At 50.2% G+C, this 17,673-nt stretch overlaps 1 protein-coding gene across 7 annotated transcripts; it reads right to left on the bottom strand.

Annotated features, from left to right (window-relative positions):
- Nucleotides 1-981: 981 nt before the first annotated feature.
- Nucleotides 982-11,238, bottom strand: CE2H19orf12 (chromosome E2 C19orf12 homolog). 7 transcript variants are annotated; one of them, XM_043599131.1, is made up of 4 exons: nt 10,661-10,763; nt 8,766-9,022; nt 5,417-5,586; nt 982-2,046 (listed from the first exon to the last, which is right to left on the bottom strand). In XM_043599131.1, the coding sequence occupies exons 3-4, from the start codon at nt 5,574-5,576 to the stop codon at nt 1,781-1,783; spliced, it is 426 nt and encodes a 141-aa protein (XP_043455066.1). In that variant the 5' UTR covers nt 5,577-5,586; nt 8,766-9,022; nt 10,661-10,763; the 3' UTR covers nt 982-1,780. The 7 variants fall into 7 exon arrangements, with proteins under 7 accessions (XP_043455066.1, XP_043455067.1, XP_043455064.1 ...); XM_043599132.1 differs by having other exon boundaries at nt 9,012-9,022; nt 10,661-10,751; XM_043599129.1 differs by lacking the exon at nt 10,661-10,763 and adding an exon at nt 10,335-10,567.
- Nucleotides 11,239-17,673: the final 6,435 nt, after the last annotated feature.

Here is a 17,673-nt window from a genome sequence, read left to right as displayed (position 1 = left end):
AAATGAAGATTTTTTCATAGAAGACACAGAAATAAGAATACTAACACATAGGAGCCAAAAGGAAATCCTGAAGGGAAAGTGCTTTTACTTCCTATGGAAGACAGGACTCAAGGTCTGGTCTGCCCTCTTGGGCCCAAAGTCCAGTATGGGTCACTCCAGGACCCGGCTAGTCAAGGGTGACTTCATTCAGCAAGGCCTGCTCCATCTGACCCATAATTCGTCACCCAACACTTGGGCCAGTGTTTTTCCAAGGAATCAAGGCAGGCAGGCCAGAGGGGCACTTCAGTGGACATCAGTATAGGGTTTCTTACCTAGGACCCCTGTGTCCCCTGGGCCTGGGAGAGTCAGGCCCACCCAAAACATAAGTAATGCATGGGTGAGCCTTCCCCCAACTTCCCAATCACCCTCTATGAGTTAGAAGAACCATCCAAATGGCGCCCTACCTGCACCCCATTAACTCAAACAGCACATCAATGACCAGTGGCTTAATCAGTTCCAGGGGTGTGGCCTGTGCCAGGGCACCTAACTCGTATTAGCTGAGGCCAGCTAAAGAGCACCTTTTCTGTGAGATAAAGGCTCAATCCTTCCTTAATCAGCGTGGGTTCTAATTCACCCTGAAGTTTCCTTTACACCAATGGAAGAGCTGGAACACTGGTTCTCCTTAGCAGGAGGGCCTCCTCCGTACCCCCAGGGAGGCCTGTGCCGTTTCCCATCAGAGAGAGCCCCAAGTTGCTGTCCTGCCCAGGGCCTGGAGACCTAAGGGGCATTCTGCAGGTGCCAGGGGAGTAGGGGAGGCTCAGGGCAGGGTGCACACATAGCAGCACAGGGAGGCTGAAGCAGGAAACCTGGAAAACTGGGTCTCAGGCACTGGACTTGGGAGGCTTCTGTCATCCTTTAGAGCCACAAATCCAGCATTCCCTTGCACTCCAGGTGTACGACTCTGGGTGTTAGAAATGCTTTACACAAAATATGTGAGAAGAGGCCTGTTCAGAAAACATTTATTGCAATTTGATAACACCTAGTCAAGTTACGGTTCCGAAAACAAAGTGAATATAGTATTAAGGGAGAATTTAGGGTGGAGGCATTTCCTAGATTCTATCAATTCAGAAAGAGCAACACTTTTTACTGAAAGTACTTAATTTGAAAAGCAAACCTCAAGAACTACCACGACTTTTCAGATGGGGAGAGTAAGCCCCTGGGACGGTGAGAGCCCAGGTATGCCACGTGGGAGAAGGGCTGGGGGCCTTGATGTTGTGGCTTCACTCAACATGCCGACCGCCCCTCCATGGAAGGGACACTTGGAAGTCACTGGCCAGGGAAGGGGCACATGAGGGAAATGTGATTCCCTCATGGGCCAGCTCCCAGGTCCTGAGACCCAGGGCCCCAGGGGAGAAACAGGTCCCGTAACAGGTGCTTAGGACAGGCGTCCTCTAACAGGTGCTTAGGACAGGACTCCTTCACAGGTGGGGAGGTGGAACACAAGGGCCTTCCGCCACACTGCCTTGTGAGTAACAGTGGACCTGGAAAGCTGTCACTGATGTCGCTCTTCACCAGCCCTCCAGCCACAGGGTGGTCAGTGCATATTAGTGCACACGACCCCAAAACACGACGTCTTCGTAAATAATCTCCAGAGCATGATACCGCGCCGCAGTAACCTCTCCAGCAGCTTTCATTCCACGCAAGGTAACACACTGATGATGTGGGGCTTTCCCAAACCCCCTGTCCCCTTCTGTGGGTCTGAATCACGTACACGAGACCCCTGCGTCCCAGGAGGAACGACCTAGTCATCGTACTGAACTTCGGCCTGGAGCTCCTTGGTGACATAGTTCACCAGCATCGCCAGCAGCTGCTGCTGCAGGGCCTCACTGCCCATGACCAGCGTGGTCAGCTGCACGGCGTCCATCCACTCCAGGTGCCTGACGATGGCGGTGGCTTGATTAAAGAGCTTTTGCTGCTCAGCGGGTGGCAGCTCCATTAGGATCTGAGGAATTGGCTTAAACTGTCCGCTTGTCATCCATGCACCTAATAGACCCCCGACGGCCCCCCCTAGAAAACAAGGGAAGGCTTAATTAGTTGGGCCGTAATCGTAAATGACGGTCTCAGGTTTTTGCAGAGAGCACGTCCACCACCATGACGAGTAGGCACATTCAGGGAAGGCCAGAACGGGCTCGGCTCTGTGCCCGCTCTACCCCACAGTGCGGGGGGCAGAGGTTTATGTGGTCTTCAGTCCATTTGGGTCCATATAATTGACACCCAAGCATGCCCTTCCTTAAGCTCTGCACGAAGCGTCTCCCACCTCATAGCTGTGCTAACTACAATCTTTTCCAGGGGCCGAAGGCCCCATGCTTCCCACAAAAATCTCTCTCATCTGAAAGGAGAGAGCTGGGATCAAGTGCATTTTCAAGGAGAATTATCTCAGTGGTGAGGCAGAGTTTTCTCCATTGAGTGTCTAATATGCTCTTTGCCCCTGAACTTTGGAAATTTCTAGTGAAATCATGTGCTTAAAGGACCCTAGGGACAGATAAGGAGACCTTTACTCTTGAAACAACTATTTTTAATGCAACCCCTTCAGAGTTGTATGATGATAAATATCAGATTTAACTTACTCAACTATTTCTTTTTCAGCGGCCCCAAAAGGGCATAATCAGTGTTTTTAAATGTAAATTTATGATCAAATTTAAGGCGCACGATTTGGGGACTTGATGTCCTTATGTCAATGGAAAGTCCTGTCTAATCAAGTGGGATGCAGGTTTGTTACAGAAAGGCACCCTGGGGCAGAGGTCTCAAACCCTAGTGCCTTCAGGGGCCAGGCAGGGGGCTGAGAGGAATGAGGAAGGCTGGGTGAGCCTGTGGGTGACAGGGAGCTGTTTCCCTGTCTAAATGGGCCGTGGCTACCCCTTGCCAACCCATTGGTACTGCACAGAATGCTAGATTTGTATCTTCAAAAGGTCCCATGATTTTCAAATATCAATGATCAGGTATTTAAAATATGCAGCCCAGCTAGCTGGACATGACAACTCTCTTCCAACGAGTAGAGCAGAGCATGGAAATGGGAAACGGTAACTTCACAGTGGAGAAACCTGGCAAATACCACCTTAACCAGGTGAGCAAGGTGGGTGTCACCAGGGAGGCCCTGTGGGTGTCACGTGTCCCTGAAATGACACTATGAAATAGGCACACCACCTCCTTCCATGGTCCATAACCCCAGGCTAATCACGAGAAAGTCATCAGGCAGACCCAAACAGAGAGGCATTCTACAAATACCTGACCAATATTCCTCAAAGCTACCCAGGCTGTGAAAGACAAGCAAAGTCTGAGAAACTGTCACAGACCAGGGGAGACTAAGGAGACATGAGGATTAAATGCAGTGTGATATCTTGAGCTGGATTTGGGGACAGGAAAAGTTCATTAATGCAAAAACTGCCAAAATCCAAATAAAGTCTGGAGAATAGCTAATAGTCAGGTATCAGTGTTGGCTTCTTAGTTTTGACAAACGTATCATTGTAATCCAAGACGTTAACGTTAGGGGAACAGAAACTGGGTGAGGGATATACAGGAATTCTCTGCATGGTCCTGCCAACTTCTCTGTACGTCTACTACTGCTCCCAAATAAGAGGTTTATCTGAAAGAATACAGCCCCGGGCCAGGGAGGACCCATATGTAGGCTGGACCCTATACACACGCCGTAAACCTGCACCCTCTCAAGAAGCACACCCTCCCCTGAGACAGAGACCAGGCCAACATCGAGTCCTGGAGCCTCAGCACTGCCCCTGGGCAGGCTCCCCTTCTGCTCCTAAGGCAGGGAGGATTCTGAGGAGGGAAAATCAGTAATTTACAAGTTTTACTGAACTTTTCCCCATGACACCCGTGAAGTGCTTAGAGTCGACAAGAGTTGCACACATCTGCACTAAACCTTTATGAGAACATCAATATTTGATTTAGAGCAGCACTTAATGCAAAAAGTCGCCAGGAATATCGACCAGCAAATTACTAACTCTTTGGAGAAGAGAAAATTCCTTTGTTTTCTGGGTAAAATGATACTCCCGCCCACGAGCAGGGGCTGCAAGTAGCGAATCCCCCGGGTTCTCTTTGCAGACATCCTGTTCTCCACCAGCTTTTACATAATCCGAATAAAATATATGCTCCCACAATGGCATCTGAGAACAGCTATATGATAAACGATCCTATCAAGACCGCCCCTGAGTGCACTCGATGGGGTGGGACAAAGATACAGAATGTCGCTGAGGAAAGAGGCAATGGCCTGGTCTCCGCCCTCACTGGCTGCTTCTTGGATGGTGAGAAGCTGAAGTCAGGACTCACTAATTCAATTTGGAAAGGGAAATGTACATGTGGAAGGTCTAGGGCCACCCACATGCTGATTTACTCCCCAGTGTGATCTCAGCTTCATGAAATGTCCTCGGATATGCCCATCCTGCTATAGAAAGGCAGAACAGAGCAGGAAGCCATGCTGGGGAGCTGGGAAACAGAAGCCAACCTGGCAGACACAGTCACCTCTCCAGCCTATACTCGTGTACAGACAGGATTTCCACCAGACTCTGAGCTCTCCGATGTCCCCAGCACAGCCTCCCCTGCACAAGGCAGGCATTCAGTTAAGTATTCACTGAGCCCAATGCAGCAGACCATGTCTTTAGCCAATGCCCCTATGTTTCAGGGTCCATCTGAGGCACCTCAAGGGAGGCATAATCCAGCCCCTCCTCAAGTCAGGCCCACACAGCAGCCAGCTCACTAATGCCACCCTAGCCCACGGTTCAGGCCACACAGGAATTCTTCCTTCCTATTCCTAAGCCAAAGGAAGCAACCTCATCCTATCTCCAAGGAATGATGGGAAAATCAGCCAAACCTCCATTCATTGCCAGAAACTGGCTCTCAAATAGAAGCAGGTGGCAAAAGAAAGGGGCAGGGATGGCCACTCTAGCATAGTTTATTGCTGTTTCTGCATTAGATTGTTTGCTTTCAGAATGGGGCAGTCTCTCTGAATGGGCTTATGTAAAATGGCCAGACAGCATGTGCTCCTAGCAGGTGCTCAGCAAATCCCAGCCTCCTCCCTGGTTCCCTTCTGCAGTGATATGCAATGGTGATGGGGTTAGGAGACTATCCAAGGGACCCATGACACCCCGATATCCTCGGACTCTAGGACACACCCCTGTGGGGAGAGGCATCCCCCAGGTCTGCATGACACATGCCATTTCCAAGAACACCCTGCACTTCTGACACATTCACACTCAGAAGCTGCGTTTTCAATAGGATACATTATGTACACAGAGATCATTTCACAGAAGCAACTTGACTGAACATCTCACACAGGACAGAGACCTTTATGAGGTCTCCGTGGTCTCAAAGGCCTTTTTCACAACACCCACCAGGCTGGCTGCCCCTGCAAGGGATTCACACTTACCAACAGCTAGTCCGGGTGGGCCTCCAACCAGGCCCCCGACGAAGGCCACGGCCCCTGTGACCAGGGCGCCCCTCCCAGAGTGCTTGACGGCCGCCTTCATTTTCCTCTCCTCGGAAATGGAACAGAGCAGCTTCATGATGTCTCCTACCACGACGGGCATCTCGGCAAGCCTCAAAGGAAGCATTTCAGAGGGAGACTTTCAATGGGTGTCAGTGTATTTCCACCCAAATGTTACTCTCCCTAGAGTTTTGAGGAAGAGTCCTCATTTTTCAATAGAGAACAGTAGCTCCACCATATGCACGACCGACAGCACTCCGTCACGTGAAAAGTTGTCACAGACAAAGCAGGGTAGCATTTAGTTAACAAGCAAACAGAATCAGCAGTGGTGAAAGGTCTTCTTTTCTCTCTGCTTAACTTCTGACTTAGGACAGATTAAGGAGCAACCCCAACTGCAGGCTCTACCGGTTCACCACAAGTGAGGCAAGACTGACCTCTCTTGCATCAGCGACTATCCTGCTGGCTCAGGCATCCCCAGTGTGCAAAGCCTGGCAGGGTGCAGAAAGTCCTGGCCTCGAGTCGTCTTTTGTGTGACAGTGCAACTGAGCTCATGCCAAGCCAGTAAAGGGGAAAGCATTGGGCTGTGAGACCACACCGGCCTTGTGCCCACACTTGCCCGCTGCATGACCCTGAGCAGACCGTCACATTCAAACCACCTACAAGCTGGATTCTTGAAAGGTATAAGTAGAATGGATGCAAAGTGGCCAGTGTGAGTCTGGAATACTGCAGGCCCTCAGACATGATGGCTCTAAATGGACACTCTGGGGGTGCCTGGGTGGCTCAGTTGGTTAAGCGTCTGACTTGGGCTCAGGTCATGATCTCATGGTTTGTGAGTTCGAGCCCCACATCGGGCTCTGTGCTGACAGCTCAGAGCCTGGAGCCTGCTTCCGATTCTGTGTCTCCCTCTCTCTCTGCCCCTCCCCCACTTGTGCTGTGCCTCTCTCTCTCTCTCTCTCTCTCTCTCTCTCTCTTAAAAATAAATAAAATGTAAAAAATAAATAAACAAATGGACATTCTGTTACTGACACACACCACTCCTAGACCCAATCTGGTTCTGCATGTGGGGTATCAAAGACAGAGACAGGATGACATGGTAATATGAAACAATCGGAGAATAAAATAAACCAAAGAATTCCAGGGGGTTGCATATGTTTGGACAGAGACAGATGGGCCCTTGGAACAATGACCTTAGAAAACTTCTCTGAGGTCAGGAAATTGTTTGCCATACTGGGGGAAACTGGCAGGCAGGCAGGGCAAGGGCAGGGTGGGCTCTGACCCAGGGTGGGCGTGAATGGAGAGCCACTACACTGATGGGCCACCTGCCTGGGCTGGGGGCTAAAATCAAAGCGGCCCGAGCTGGTGCTTCTCCTTCCTGCTTCAGCTGAATGCAAGACTCAGTGGGCACTTCCTTTCCATCACTCCCGTTTTCACTCAGGGCTGACACATTTGCTAAAGGAATGTTGCTAAAGGAACTTGCAAAGTTTGGGGCAGACCCTGTTGCTCAATATCTTTTGGTTACATCTTCTTTTTGACCCAAGGATAATCCAGAACCAGCCTCTAGTGTAAAATTACCCTCCCAACCCTGGGAGAGCAATTTGAGCCCTTAGAACGAAGTCTGTGGGCCTGCTGGATCACCACAGTCAGGTTTCAGAACTTCTGTGCAGTCCCCAGAGAGGTAAGAAGTCTCCTGTGCTCTGGTCCCTGCAATATTCTTGAGATCAGTGATTCTCCTCAGTGCACAGGAACCACTGACGACCTTCCTAAGTACAGCCAGTAGGAGTGGGCTGAGATTGTGCATTTCAAACAAGCCTCCAGCTGGCCTTCTAACCCCACTTTGGACAGCAAGACCCTAAGAGAGCGTGACCCGGGACATCTGACATCTCTTAGTCCTCAAGTTCAGAAACTGCAAACAAGCATCCCCCGAATGGGTCTGTTTGACCAAGTGGGGTATAGAGGCAATGAGGGGCAGGCCCTGAAGGGCCGCCCGAGGGACTGGAGGAGAAGTCAGGATGCCTGTTCCTGCTTTGGCTGCATGTGTCCTGGACCCATCAAGGCACCTCCCAGCTTCCAGGCACCTTTGCTCACTACTGGCAGCCTCTCACAGAGTACATGCTGCCTTCTCCTCCCTGGAAGGCAGCCCACTTGAGGGTCAAGACTTGTCCACTCACAAGTGTCACAAGAGTAAAATAGCATTACAAGAGCTAAGGGACTGCACACAGCAGAAGTCACTAAAGCATGAGGGGATGGAGGGTGGGACTTGATTCACCCAGTGGCCATGGTCCTGTGAAGCTATGAACACAAAATGAGTTTTATTTCAAATGCTCATTTATTTCAAATATTGATAACCAAAGGCATTTAATTTCATGGTCAAGCCTTTCAAAAAGCTAAAAACCCTCCTGTAGAACGTCTAATCATTGTATACTTTATATCTGATTTATATCTAGCTTTTTATCAGTCAATTATGCTGGGGAAAGGGAGACAAAGCTCCCGTCCTAGGAAAGCCCCTCTGGAAGCTGCAGTGAGCTTCCCATTTCCGGGCACATGAAGACCCCAAGGGTGGTCTGCAAGGCTGGCCTCCTGGCCAGTGCACTCTGCCCAGACACCACTCCTAAAACAGGTTTTCTGCAGCATTATGATCTGCACTCTCGAAACCGTTTCTGCACAGCAAGAAAACGCATGTAAAGGAGGCAGGAAACAGCCACATCATGCTCTATTGTCCATCAAAAAAACCCTAGCTTCCGACCTGCTCTGATTGACTTTATATAAACCCACAGGGGCTCATAAGGCATCATTGTGCAAGTGCTGTTCTCAACCTCCACTTTGCCCAGGCAGACCAGCACAAGGCACAGGCCCAGGGCTCTGCAGAACTGGAGGACCAGCAGGTGTCACGGTGTGTGGGAGGGCAGGGGAAGAAGTGGCCCAACTCTGGCTGGGCTCAATAGCTCTACACCACAGAAAGCAGTGGCACTGTGGCTGCCTCAATCCAAGAGAAAGCTGGCTTAATTTCCTTGCAGGAATCATTTTAGAAGCTAGAGCATCAATAGACTCTTGTGGAAGAAAGGTTTGTAACCCCATCTCCTGAGTCCTTGCTAAAAAGCTCAGCCTCCTGACTTCTCCAGGCTTGCCAGATTGAGGGAGGAAGCAGTCCTGCTCCTTCTCCCACTCCAAGCTTGCCTTTGTCTGTAAGCAACAGGGACGCGAGGAAGGAGGGAGGAGGGAGGAGGGAGGAAGAGTACTCTGATGGGGACAGACCTCAGAGGGTGGGAATGGGGCCTCCCCTCCCATATCACACCTATTTCAGAATCAGATTTGTCCACAAAACAGGTTCTGGTCACAGAAAGCCCATCTGCCAGCCACAGGGAAGGCAAATGCCAACTTGCAGCCCTGGTTTTCTCCACGCACCAGGCTGGTCTGCTGATTACAGCAAGGTTCTGGGAAAGAGGGAGATGAGCCCATCCCTGAGACTGCAGCGTGGCTTTTTGAGACGGACCAGATTGTGAGACAGGAGAGAGAGGAGGGCTTCAGCGCTAACACAGACCTCCATGCACCCTGTTTAAAAAACAAAAAACAAAAAATTAGAAAAGCAAGCCCCTAAGGACTCAAACAGAGATCTTGCTCACCTGCAATCTTCAGTACTTTCTACTCGTCTGTTGGAAGTTATCAACTTCCACTGTATGCACTGGCTCCTGTAAACCTGGTCTTCCCACCTCTGTATGCCCTGGGGCCAGGGTTACTCCTGGATCCCACCAGCATTGTCAGATTAGCTCATAGACTTTTTTAAATTTTTTTTTAACGTTTATTTATTTTTGAGACAGAGAGAGACAGAGCATGAACGGGGGAGGGTCAGAGAGAGGGAGACACAGAATCCGAAACAGGCTCCAGGCTCTGAGCTGTCAGCACAGAGCCTGACGTGGGGCTTGAACCCACGAAACGCGAGATCGTGACCTGAGCCGAAGTCGGCCGCTTAACTGACTGAGCCACCCAGGCACCCCGCCCATAGACTTTTTAAAAACTCAGCTGGTTGCCAGTATTAAGAGATCTGATTTCACATACATCTGATTTCAAATTTCTCGTAAAAAATAGAAAGAGCAGGGCGCCTGGGGGGCTGGGTGGGCAAGCGTCCAGCTCTTGACTTCGGCTCGGGTCATGATCTGGCGGTTCCTGAGTTCCAGCCCCCAATGGGGCTTCACACTGTCAGTGCGGAGCCTGCTTGGATTCTCTGACGCGCCCTTTCCCTCTTCCCCTCCACCGCTCACGCTCTTTCTCTCTCAAAATAAATAAATAAACTTTAAAAAAAAAAAAGAAAGAAAAACAAACATCAAAAGAGCAAGCCGCCCTGGCCTATCTTCTTGTACCAAGGAGGTCAGAGCAAAGCAGGTACTGCCTTCTCTCTGTCACTGGCCCGGGCAGAGTGACCTTACCTACCTACCTACCTACCTGGCCCATGAACAGGCCGCTGTGCAGCCTCTCAAAGTCTGTTTCCTTTATTCAAGGCTAAAGAAGCCACCTGTCCTCACCAAACTAATTCGCCCCTCCTAAATCATTGACATCCATTCGGGTCATCTCTAAACGGTCCCCATAGGGCGAGTCCAGGCGTGCTGACTCACCCGGTATCCTAACTAGGACTCCGTCCTGACCTCCCCCCCCCCCCCCCCCCCCCCCCCCCGCCCACGCACCTGGGACACTGAGGAGGGTGATACCCACCCACCGGGTTACTGAGGAGGACACATACACGTGGGTAACTGAGGAGGTCACACACAAACCCGGGTCACTGCGTGGGGCACCGCTGCGTACGAGCCCCCCCCCCCCCCCCCAGTCTGGCAGCCCGGGTTCTAAACCCAGCTCTGCTGCTACTGCTTACTTCTGATGTGACGTCAGCCTCTCCGTGCCTCAGTGTCTTCATATGGAAAATGAATACCCTAGCAACGTGACAGGCTAGGCCCGGCAGCCCGCAGGCCTCCCGGCCCCACCTCCTGGGCGCCCGGCCTCACCCCGCGCGACGCCGGCGCACGGAGGCCCTTCCCCCCGCTGGGAGGCGGCCGGCCGCCCGCGTCGCCGCCGGGAGCCCCAGACCCGCGCGACCCGAGTCCCGCGCCGCCGAGCGTCCCCCGGCACCCGCGGCGGCCCCGGCTCCGCCCTCCCGCCTTCCGGCTCGCCCGCACGGGGGGCCTTCCGGCCGCCACTCACCCCGGCGCCGCGTAGCGCCGCGCTCCCGCAGCCGGCCGGGCCCAGGCTCGCCGCGGAGCCCGAGGGCGCAGGCGGCGCCCCTCCTCCTCCTCCTCCGGGCCCAGGCCTCCGTCAGGCTGGGCCGTGCGGGCTGAAGTCACCGTGGTCCCCAAGCTGCGCTCCAGCGCGTCCATCCCCTGTCCTCTACCCCAGCCCGCACACGTTTTAGATGCGCTTGGCACCTTGCAACTCCCTCAAGCCCGGAAAGGCCTCCTGGGATCCTCTTTCCCTTTGACCTTTGATTCGGGATCTCTGACCCTCAGGCCTAGGGACTATCCTCCCTCCCCTCAGCGATCATGGGAACCACGGGAAGCCCAGCAACCACGGGAAGCCAAAGGTACTAAATTAATGTTCGGTGAATGTATGGGCCAAAGTCCAACATAAGCTGGAGGCCGGTGCTGGCACCAGACGCCTCTGGGTCTGGGGGGTTGAAAGGCTAAGCGCTGGCTTTACTCCCAGGGTTCCAAGGGAAGGGGGACGTCCAGCTTCCAGGACAAAGCTGAGGTTGGGGAGACTGTTGGGAGGGGGCAGAGGTGGGGAGGGGGTGCAGGGGATACTTTCGAGAGAGTATCGAGGAGATTCCCCCCACCCCCTCCCCCACCCCCGTCCTCCTACACACAGGCTCACAAGGGCTGGCCTTGAACCATTTCAAATCTGAAAAAGGCTCTGGTGGCTTTCCGTGGACTGTACCACTTAATCCTGGCAGTAGTCCTGTCACCTAGGCATGGTTGCCACTGCCATATTACAGATAGGAGAAGCTGGGTATGGAGAGGTCGGTCTGCCCAAGGCCACCCAGGTAGGGCGTGTCAGGGTTCAGACTCTAACCTGGGTCCACCTGGCTCAAAGACCTTGCTGAACCCAGCACTTAGCCTGGCTTTCCAGGGTACTGTAGACACCCGGAGGATGGGCCTCTTTTACACCACCAGTCATCTTGTTTCCTTTTCTTCTTTTTCCTCTTCTGAGTGGGAAAGTACACACATATGTATATACCACATATATACACGCATATATACACATATAAATACCATGTATGTACACACACAGATATAAACACATATGCATATATATATATATATATATATATATATACCATATATTTAAACAGACATATATACTATGGTATATACATGTCCCAATAAGGTGTTTAAAAAAAAAGGTATATATATTTGCTGACTTAAAAAAGCTGTACGTATTAAGGTATATAAGCCAATGAGTTGGGGAATAAGCATATACCTGTGAGACCATCATCACAATCTATACCATAAACATATCAATCACTTCAGAAGTTTTTTCCCACTCTCTTTATTATTACTATTATCGTGTGTGTGTGTGTGTGTGTGTGTGTGTGAGAGAGAGAGAGAGAGAGAGAGAGAGAGAGAGAGAGTTGAGAACACTTAACGTAAGATTTACCCTCTTTAGTATACATTTAGTGTATGATACAATATTATCAGCTGTAGGCAGTATGCTGCATGGATTCCTAGCATGTATTTATCTTGCAGAATTGAAACTTTGTACTCTATAACTATCATCTATCATCATTTTTGTTACTTCCATTTCCCTTCTGTCCTCCTGTGAGAAAGGGCCTTGAGCATTAACCAGGGTTCCCTGGCCACAGTGAAATAACCCCATCCATTTCTGAGTATGAGCTTTTGTTGAGTTTGGGTGACATTCAACAATGAAAGTTAACTGAGGCTAAGAATAGCTCAATCATCTCCAGGCCCTGACCTGGGGGAGATTCTCTAGTTTCTCTGCAGGCAGCTCCCTCTGGTGGCTCATTAAAGAATTGGGCTGCTGACTCCTTCCCCAGAGGTGGTAAGGGGAGTACTGGTAGGCAGGAAAGATGCTGGAAGGGAAAGAAACTTCAAGGTCAGGACCCTCTTGAGAAGAGAAGGTGAACTGTAAGAAGTCCCGCAAACTTTGCACCTATCGGCAACCTGGCACCTTCATTCTGATATGAGTGGGTGCACACACAGAAGCCCATAAATGTAACAGATGATTCCACAGTCTCATAGTGTCATCTGGGCCTCCTGTAGAGTCGGTCCTGTGAAGGAGGTGCACAGCAGGGTCGCCATCATGGTGACTGTGCCCTGTCCCAGCATACAGATAGTGCTCTCATAATGCTTACAGTCCTAAGATCTGGCTGGGTGACCTTGGGAAAGTCATTCAACTTCTCTATGCCTCAGTTTCCTCATTTGGGAAATGACAACAATGATAGTCCCTGTCCCATAGGATACTACTGAAGAGTAAAGGAGGAAATGTATAGGGATCAAGATTATTCTCGTGAAAAACATCTCCAGAGTCCCAAATGTGAGCCTCATGTGCCCAGAGAGGCAGGAAATCTGATTCCACCCCATGCCTTCGCAATCCACCATTTTCCAGAAGGGTGCAAGAATCCCAAAGCATGCTGGTCTGCATTCATAAAGCCGGCTTCAGACTATGATCCACACATTCACCAAATGTTAACTTAGCATCTTTGGCTCCCCAAGGTTGCTGGGCTGTCTCCATGACCACTGAGGGGAGGGAGAAATGTCCCTAGGCCAGAGAGTCAGAGATCCTGAATCAGGGGCCAAAGGGAGACACGATCCCCAGGAGGACTCTCTGGGCTTGAGGAAGGTGCAAGGTGCAAGGTCCGTCTAAAATGAGGTAGAGGGCAGGGGATGGGTGTGAAGGAGTGCAGCCTGAGGGCCATGGGGCCCCCTGAAGTCAGCACCTTTCCCCCCACCCCAACTTTTCTAGAGTTCGAGTTAGCCAGCTCCCACCTTTTATGGCTTTTTCAGGATAAAAAAAAACCCAGACCCAGAGCTGGACAATTCCATATACAGGTCACACACACATAAACCCCTGCAACCTCTTAATCAAAGCATATGAGTAAACTTGATGTCATTTTGAACACTAAAATCTTACAGTGTTCTTTTTGGTTTTTGTTCATTTTTAATTTTTATTTCTCATGTTTTTTAAGTGATCTCTACACCCAACATGGAGCTTGAACTCAACCCCGAGATCAAGAGTCACATGTTCTACCAACTGAGCCTTCTTTCTATTTTAGATTACCTCTAAGGAGGTGCCATAGTCTTGTGTTTAGGGATTCCCAGGGATCTTGATCCAGACTCGCAACCATAGAGCCAGGGTTTTGGGTCAGGAGGGATTCCAACCCCATATGGTGGGCCTAGGACACCCTTCCTTCCTTGGCCCTTGGGATGGAGGGGGTATCCCTTGCCCCCAGCCTTCTCCCTAAGATGCAAGCCATTCCTTTCATATGGGAAATATTCATCACACTGCTGTAGCAGGTAGGGCCCTATAACAAAGCACCACAAAGTGGGTGTCTTAAAACAGAAATTTATTGTCTCCGTTTCGGAGAGCAGTCCAACGTGTGGGCAGGTCCAAGCTCCCTCTGAAGTCTGTGGGGGACATCACTCCTGGCCTCTTCCCAGCTTCTGGTGTGGCTGTCAGCCCTCGGCATTCGTGCGTTTGCAGCTGTGCCCTGCATCTGTCATCACGTGGCATTCTCCCTGTGTGTCTGTGCCTGTGCCCCAACTTCCCTCTTCATATTGGATTAAAGGCCCACCCTAAAGATCTCATCTGAACTTGATGACATCTTCAAAGACTCTATTTTCAAATAAGGTCACATTTACAAGTTTAGGGGGTAGGACTACAAAGTCTTCGGGGTGACACAATTCAACGCAAAACACCAGGTATTCAACAAATGGCAGCCGTGATGATAAGCATCTGAGTACACACATGGTACATGCTGGCACAATGAAAGTAGGAGCCTCGGCCCATGCCTTGTATCACAGTTGTTGTGTGCAAAGGGACCATCAAGCTGCCTGTCTTTGGTCTTGGGGGAGCTTAATTCTGAAAGGACTGTTGTGGGCAAGGTGGTTTGGGGGCTGGTAACGGAGCTGGTCCAGAGCTTCATCACTGTGCCTCTAAATAATTAATTCATCTTCTTCCTTGGTGTTTACATCCTTCAGATATCTGTAGATGGCTATCATGTCCCTTCAGTCATCACTCAGCACCTGTCTACTTATTTGCCATGGTGCTATGTGTTGTTGTTGTTGTTGCTTGTTGTTGTTGTTGTTGTTATTTCCTCCCTGCACACTCCCTTGGTCCCTCAGCCACCATCATGGTTCTGTGAATTTCCTCCAGTTTCCAGCCCTGCAAGTGCCAGGTTACGGGGAGGGAGCATCAGAAGTCAGTAGTCAGGTGACAAGGGATGGCTCACAGGCCCTCTGGCCTCCTACTCCTCTGTAATTTTTGTCAGTTTCCCCAAAGCCACATCAAATAAATAGGCAAGCTAAGGAAAAACAGTGTGCTTACGGTGCAAATGCAGTTTCCAGACAAATCCCCTGCCCCTGCTCCCATCCAGACAGTTCCCAGGTTCCTCAGCTACTAAATGAGAAGAATCCTTGCTCTCAACACTGAAGGGCTGCTGTGAGGACTTCAGGAGGAACAGAGCCAAGAGCCCCCGTGTCAACCACAAGGCTGGGAGAGCCGCAGTGCCAGCAATGCCTTCAAAAAACGATTGGATCTCTGCAGAATGTTCCAGGGGTCCGCTGCTCTAGAAGCTAGAAATTCTAAGTTAGAATTTACAAAATGAACTTGATAGAACTGAGATTCACCCTAAAATCTGTCTGTGGAAAGAATAGAGAGATGCCCTACTTCAAAATCTACCATCGGATTTTAGTTTTCCAAATAAAGTGTGGAACTCAGAGCCGGGTGGGCCCTTGGAGACATGTTACAGATGGCCCTGAGGGGGCTTTGGAAGGTTAGGCTGCTATAAAAGATTTGAAAAAAAAAAAAAAAAGGCCACGTTGCCTTCTATTTCAGATCTCACTGAAGAGTTCTCTGTACCTGGAAGACTTATTTTCAGTGTGAGAAGAGTGATTTTCAATGGTTCTGTTGAACATGCAATTCTCATGCAAGTATTTCTATAATTATCCTGTTTCAGTTATAATACAGTTTCCGGAACAATAGGACTTTTATTGTATTGCCATATCTGTTATAATAGATGTTTTATTACAGAAAATGATGGTAGAGTCACTATTATGAGTCTGAAGTTTTTATTTCAAATTGCTCATAGGATGGAAATTCTTTCTCCCAAGTAGTTTTTACTTTAATGCCGCTTTAGTTGTTTTTTGGGTTTTGTTTTAAACGTTGATGTGTTTGGGCTTTTGTTCTGTGGCAGAATGCGGATGGTTTGGAGGGTTTGGGCAGGTTGTTTTGCTGCAGTACAGACTGTGACTAAGTGACCCCTGGCGTTTGTGTGTCTGTTGTCAGTTTCTGGTACACAGAGTTTCTTCAACATGTCAGATACATTGTCGTATCCACACATGCTTTAGTCTGCTCAGACTGCCGTAACAAGTCACCAAAGACTGGAAGACTTACACGACATGCCCCACAGTTCTGGAGCCTGTGAGCCCAAGATCAGGGTGCTGGGAAGGCAGGTTTCATTCAGAGATCTTTTGGTTTGCGGCCTTCCACCTTGGCGATGGCCTCTTCTTTGTGTTTGTGGTAGGGAGCGGGGATCCAAGTCTCTGGTGTCTCTTCTTATGAGAACACTAATCCTATCACATCAGGGCTCCACCCTTAAGACCTCACTGAACCTTAATTACCTCTTTATAGGCTCCTCCCCAAAGACAGTCACACTGGGGTTTCAGGCTTCAACATGAATTGGGGGTGGGGGCGGGGGCGGGGGTAGGCACACCATTCAGTGCCTAGCACTGATTTTTTTATTACTGCTGAAGAAATACCTAGAGCCCTTGAATTAAATGAACCCAATAAACAATAGTTTGAGAAGGAGTAAATAATGTTAGAATACAATAGAGACCTTGAAGCTTCAAGCACAGTTCAGTTAAGTAATATCCTATTTCGGATGGCAGCCCAGAGGGGAGAAGAGCGGAGGGGAGGGGGAGGCAGGACTTTTTCCTGGTTACTTCACTGGCCTCAGACTCCCAGCTGTTGGAGGCCAGGCCGGGATCTGGAAGCATGTTCATTGATTCCACCACAATGATCTTAGCTGCCAGGAAGTCACAGCCTCCAGGAAAAGGATGGTCCTCAAATCTTGGACATTAAATCTAACTTTAAGCCCAGTGGACCTCTCCACAATGAAAGGATTTAAGGACCATGAAAAGTTCCCAAATACCTACCCACAGCACTCCAGCCCTGTGAGAACCAGCTCTGAGACTAGCCACCATTTCTACACGTCCCTGGTGAAACACACTCTCAGCTTAGAGTCCAGAACTACTGATGTGGGGGACATCTCCTGGGCCCTGGGAAAAGTGGAGGCCCCCCAGTCACAGCCTTTAGAGAGAGTTCAAAGCTTCTAGGCACCCTGGTCTCCAGATGATTTCTTAGGCTCCCCAAGAAATAGAGAGGGGAAAGGACTCTCCATGGTTACACTGTTAGTCACAGAATCAGCACAAAACCCCAAACTTCCTGGCCTCTAGGCCTCTGTTCGCAGGGCAGGGACAGGATGGAGGCTACTGCTGTGGAAGGTGCTGAGTGCCTTGGAAGGCAGAGAGAGGCTGAGGGGGGTAAAACAGAGAAGTTATGAATATGGAGAAAGTCAGAGAGGAGAATGGCCCTGGAATTCTCCAACACGAAAATAATCCCATAGCTGGAGCTCCCAAAAGAGGGGTGCCTTGGAATTCACAGCAGCATTGGCACTACCTGGGGTCTCAGCTTCTCCCTATCCCCATTCCTAACCCACAGCTGGCCATCCACTGCAAAATTTCAGTTGCCTTGGGGGAGCATGTGCCTGACTTCAGGATGGAAACCAGTGGAAAAAGGGATCCCATTGGCATACATTCCTTTCCGCAAGCCGCTTCTCTGCTATGAAAGCAGATACCCTCTGATCCCATGGATGCTTATCCACTGGAGGGGGGTGAGGGAGGAGGAGCGCAGTTAATGATGTTCTGTTCACCTCAGTACTCAGGCCCTGATAACGGGGACTTCTGGGTGAAGGTCGGGGGAGA

The sequence above is a fragment of the Prionailurus bengalensis genome, chromosome E2 (assembly GCF_016509475.1).
Source record: "Prionailurus bengalensis isolate Pbe53 chromosome E2, Fcat_Pben_1.1_paternal_pri, whole genome shotgun sequence".
NCBI lineage: Eukaryota > Metazoa > Chordata > Mammalia > Carnivora > Felidae > Prionailurus > Prionailurus bengalensis.
The sequence above is the reverse complement of the archived record's forward strand: the minus strand, read 5'-3'. Positions and strand labels throughout refer to the sequence as shown.

What these genes read in the sequence shown, in the direction of transcription:
- CE2H19orf12 (XM_043599126.1), bottom strand. Translation starts at nt 10,833, where the DNA reads ATGGACGCGCTGGAGCGCAGCTTGGGGACCACGGTGACTTCAGCCCGC. An exon ending in CGGCGCTACGCGGCGCCGGG is followed by an intron (nt 5,587 to 10,660) that starts GTGAGTGGCGGC and finishes GCTTCCTTTGAG; the next exon opens with GCTTGCCGAGATGCCCGTCG. An exon ending in CCCACCCGGACTAGCTGTTG is followed by an intron (nt 2,047 to 5,416) that starts GTAAGTGTGAAT and finishes CTTGTTTTCTAG; the next exon opens with GGGGGGCCGTCGGGGGTCTA.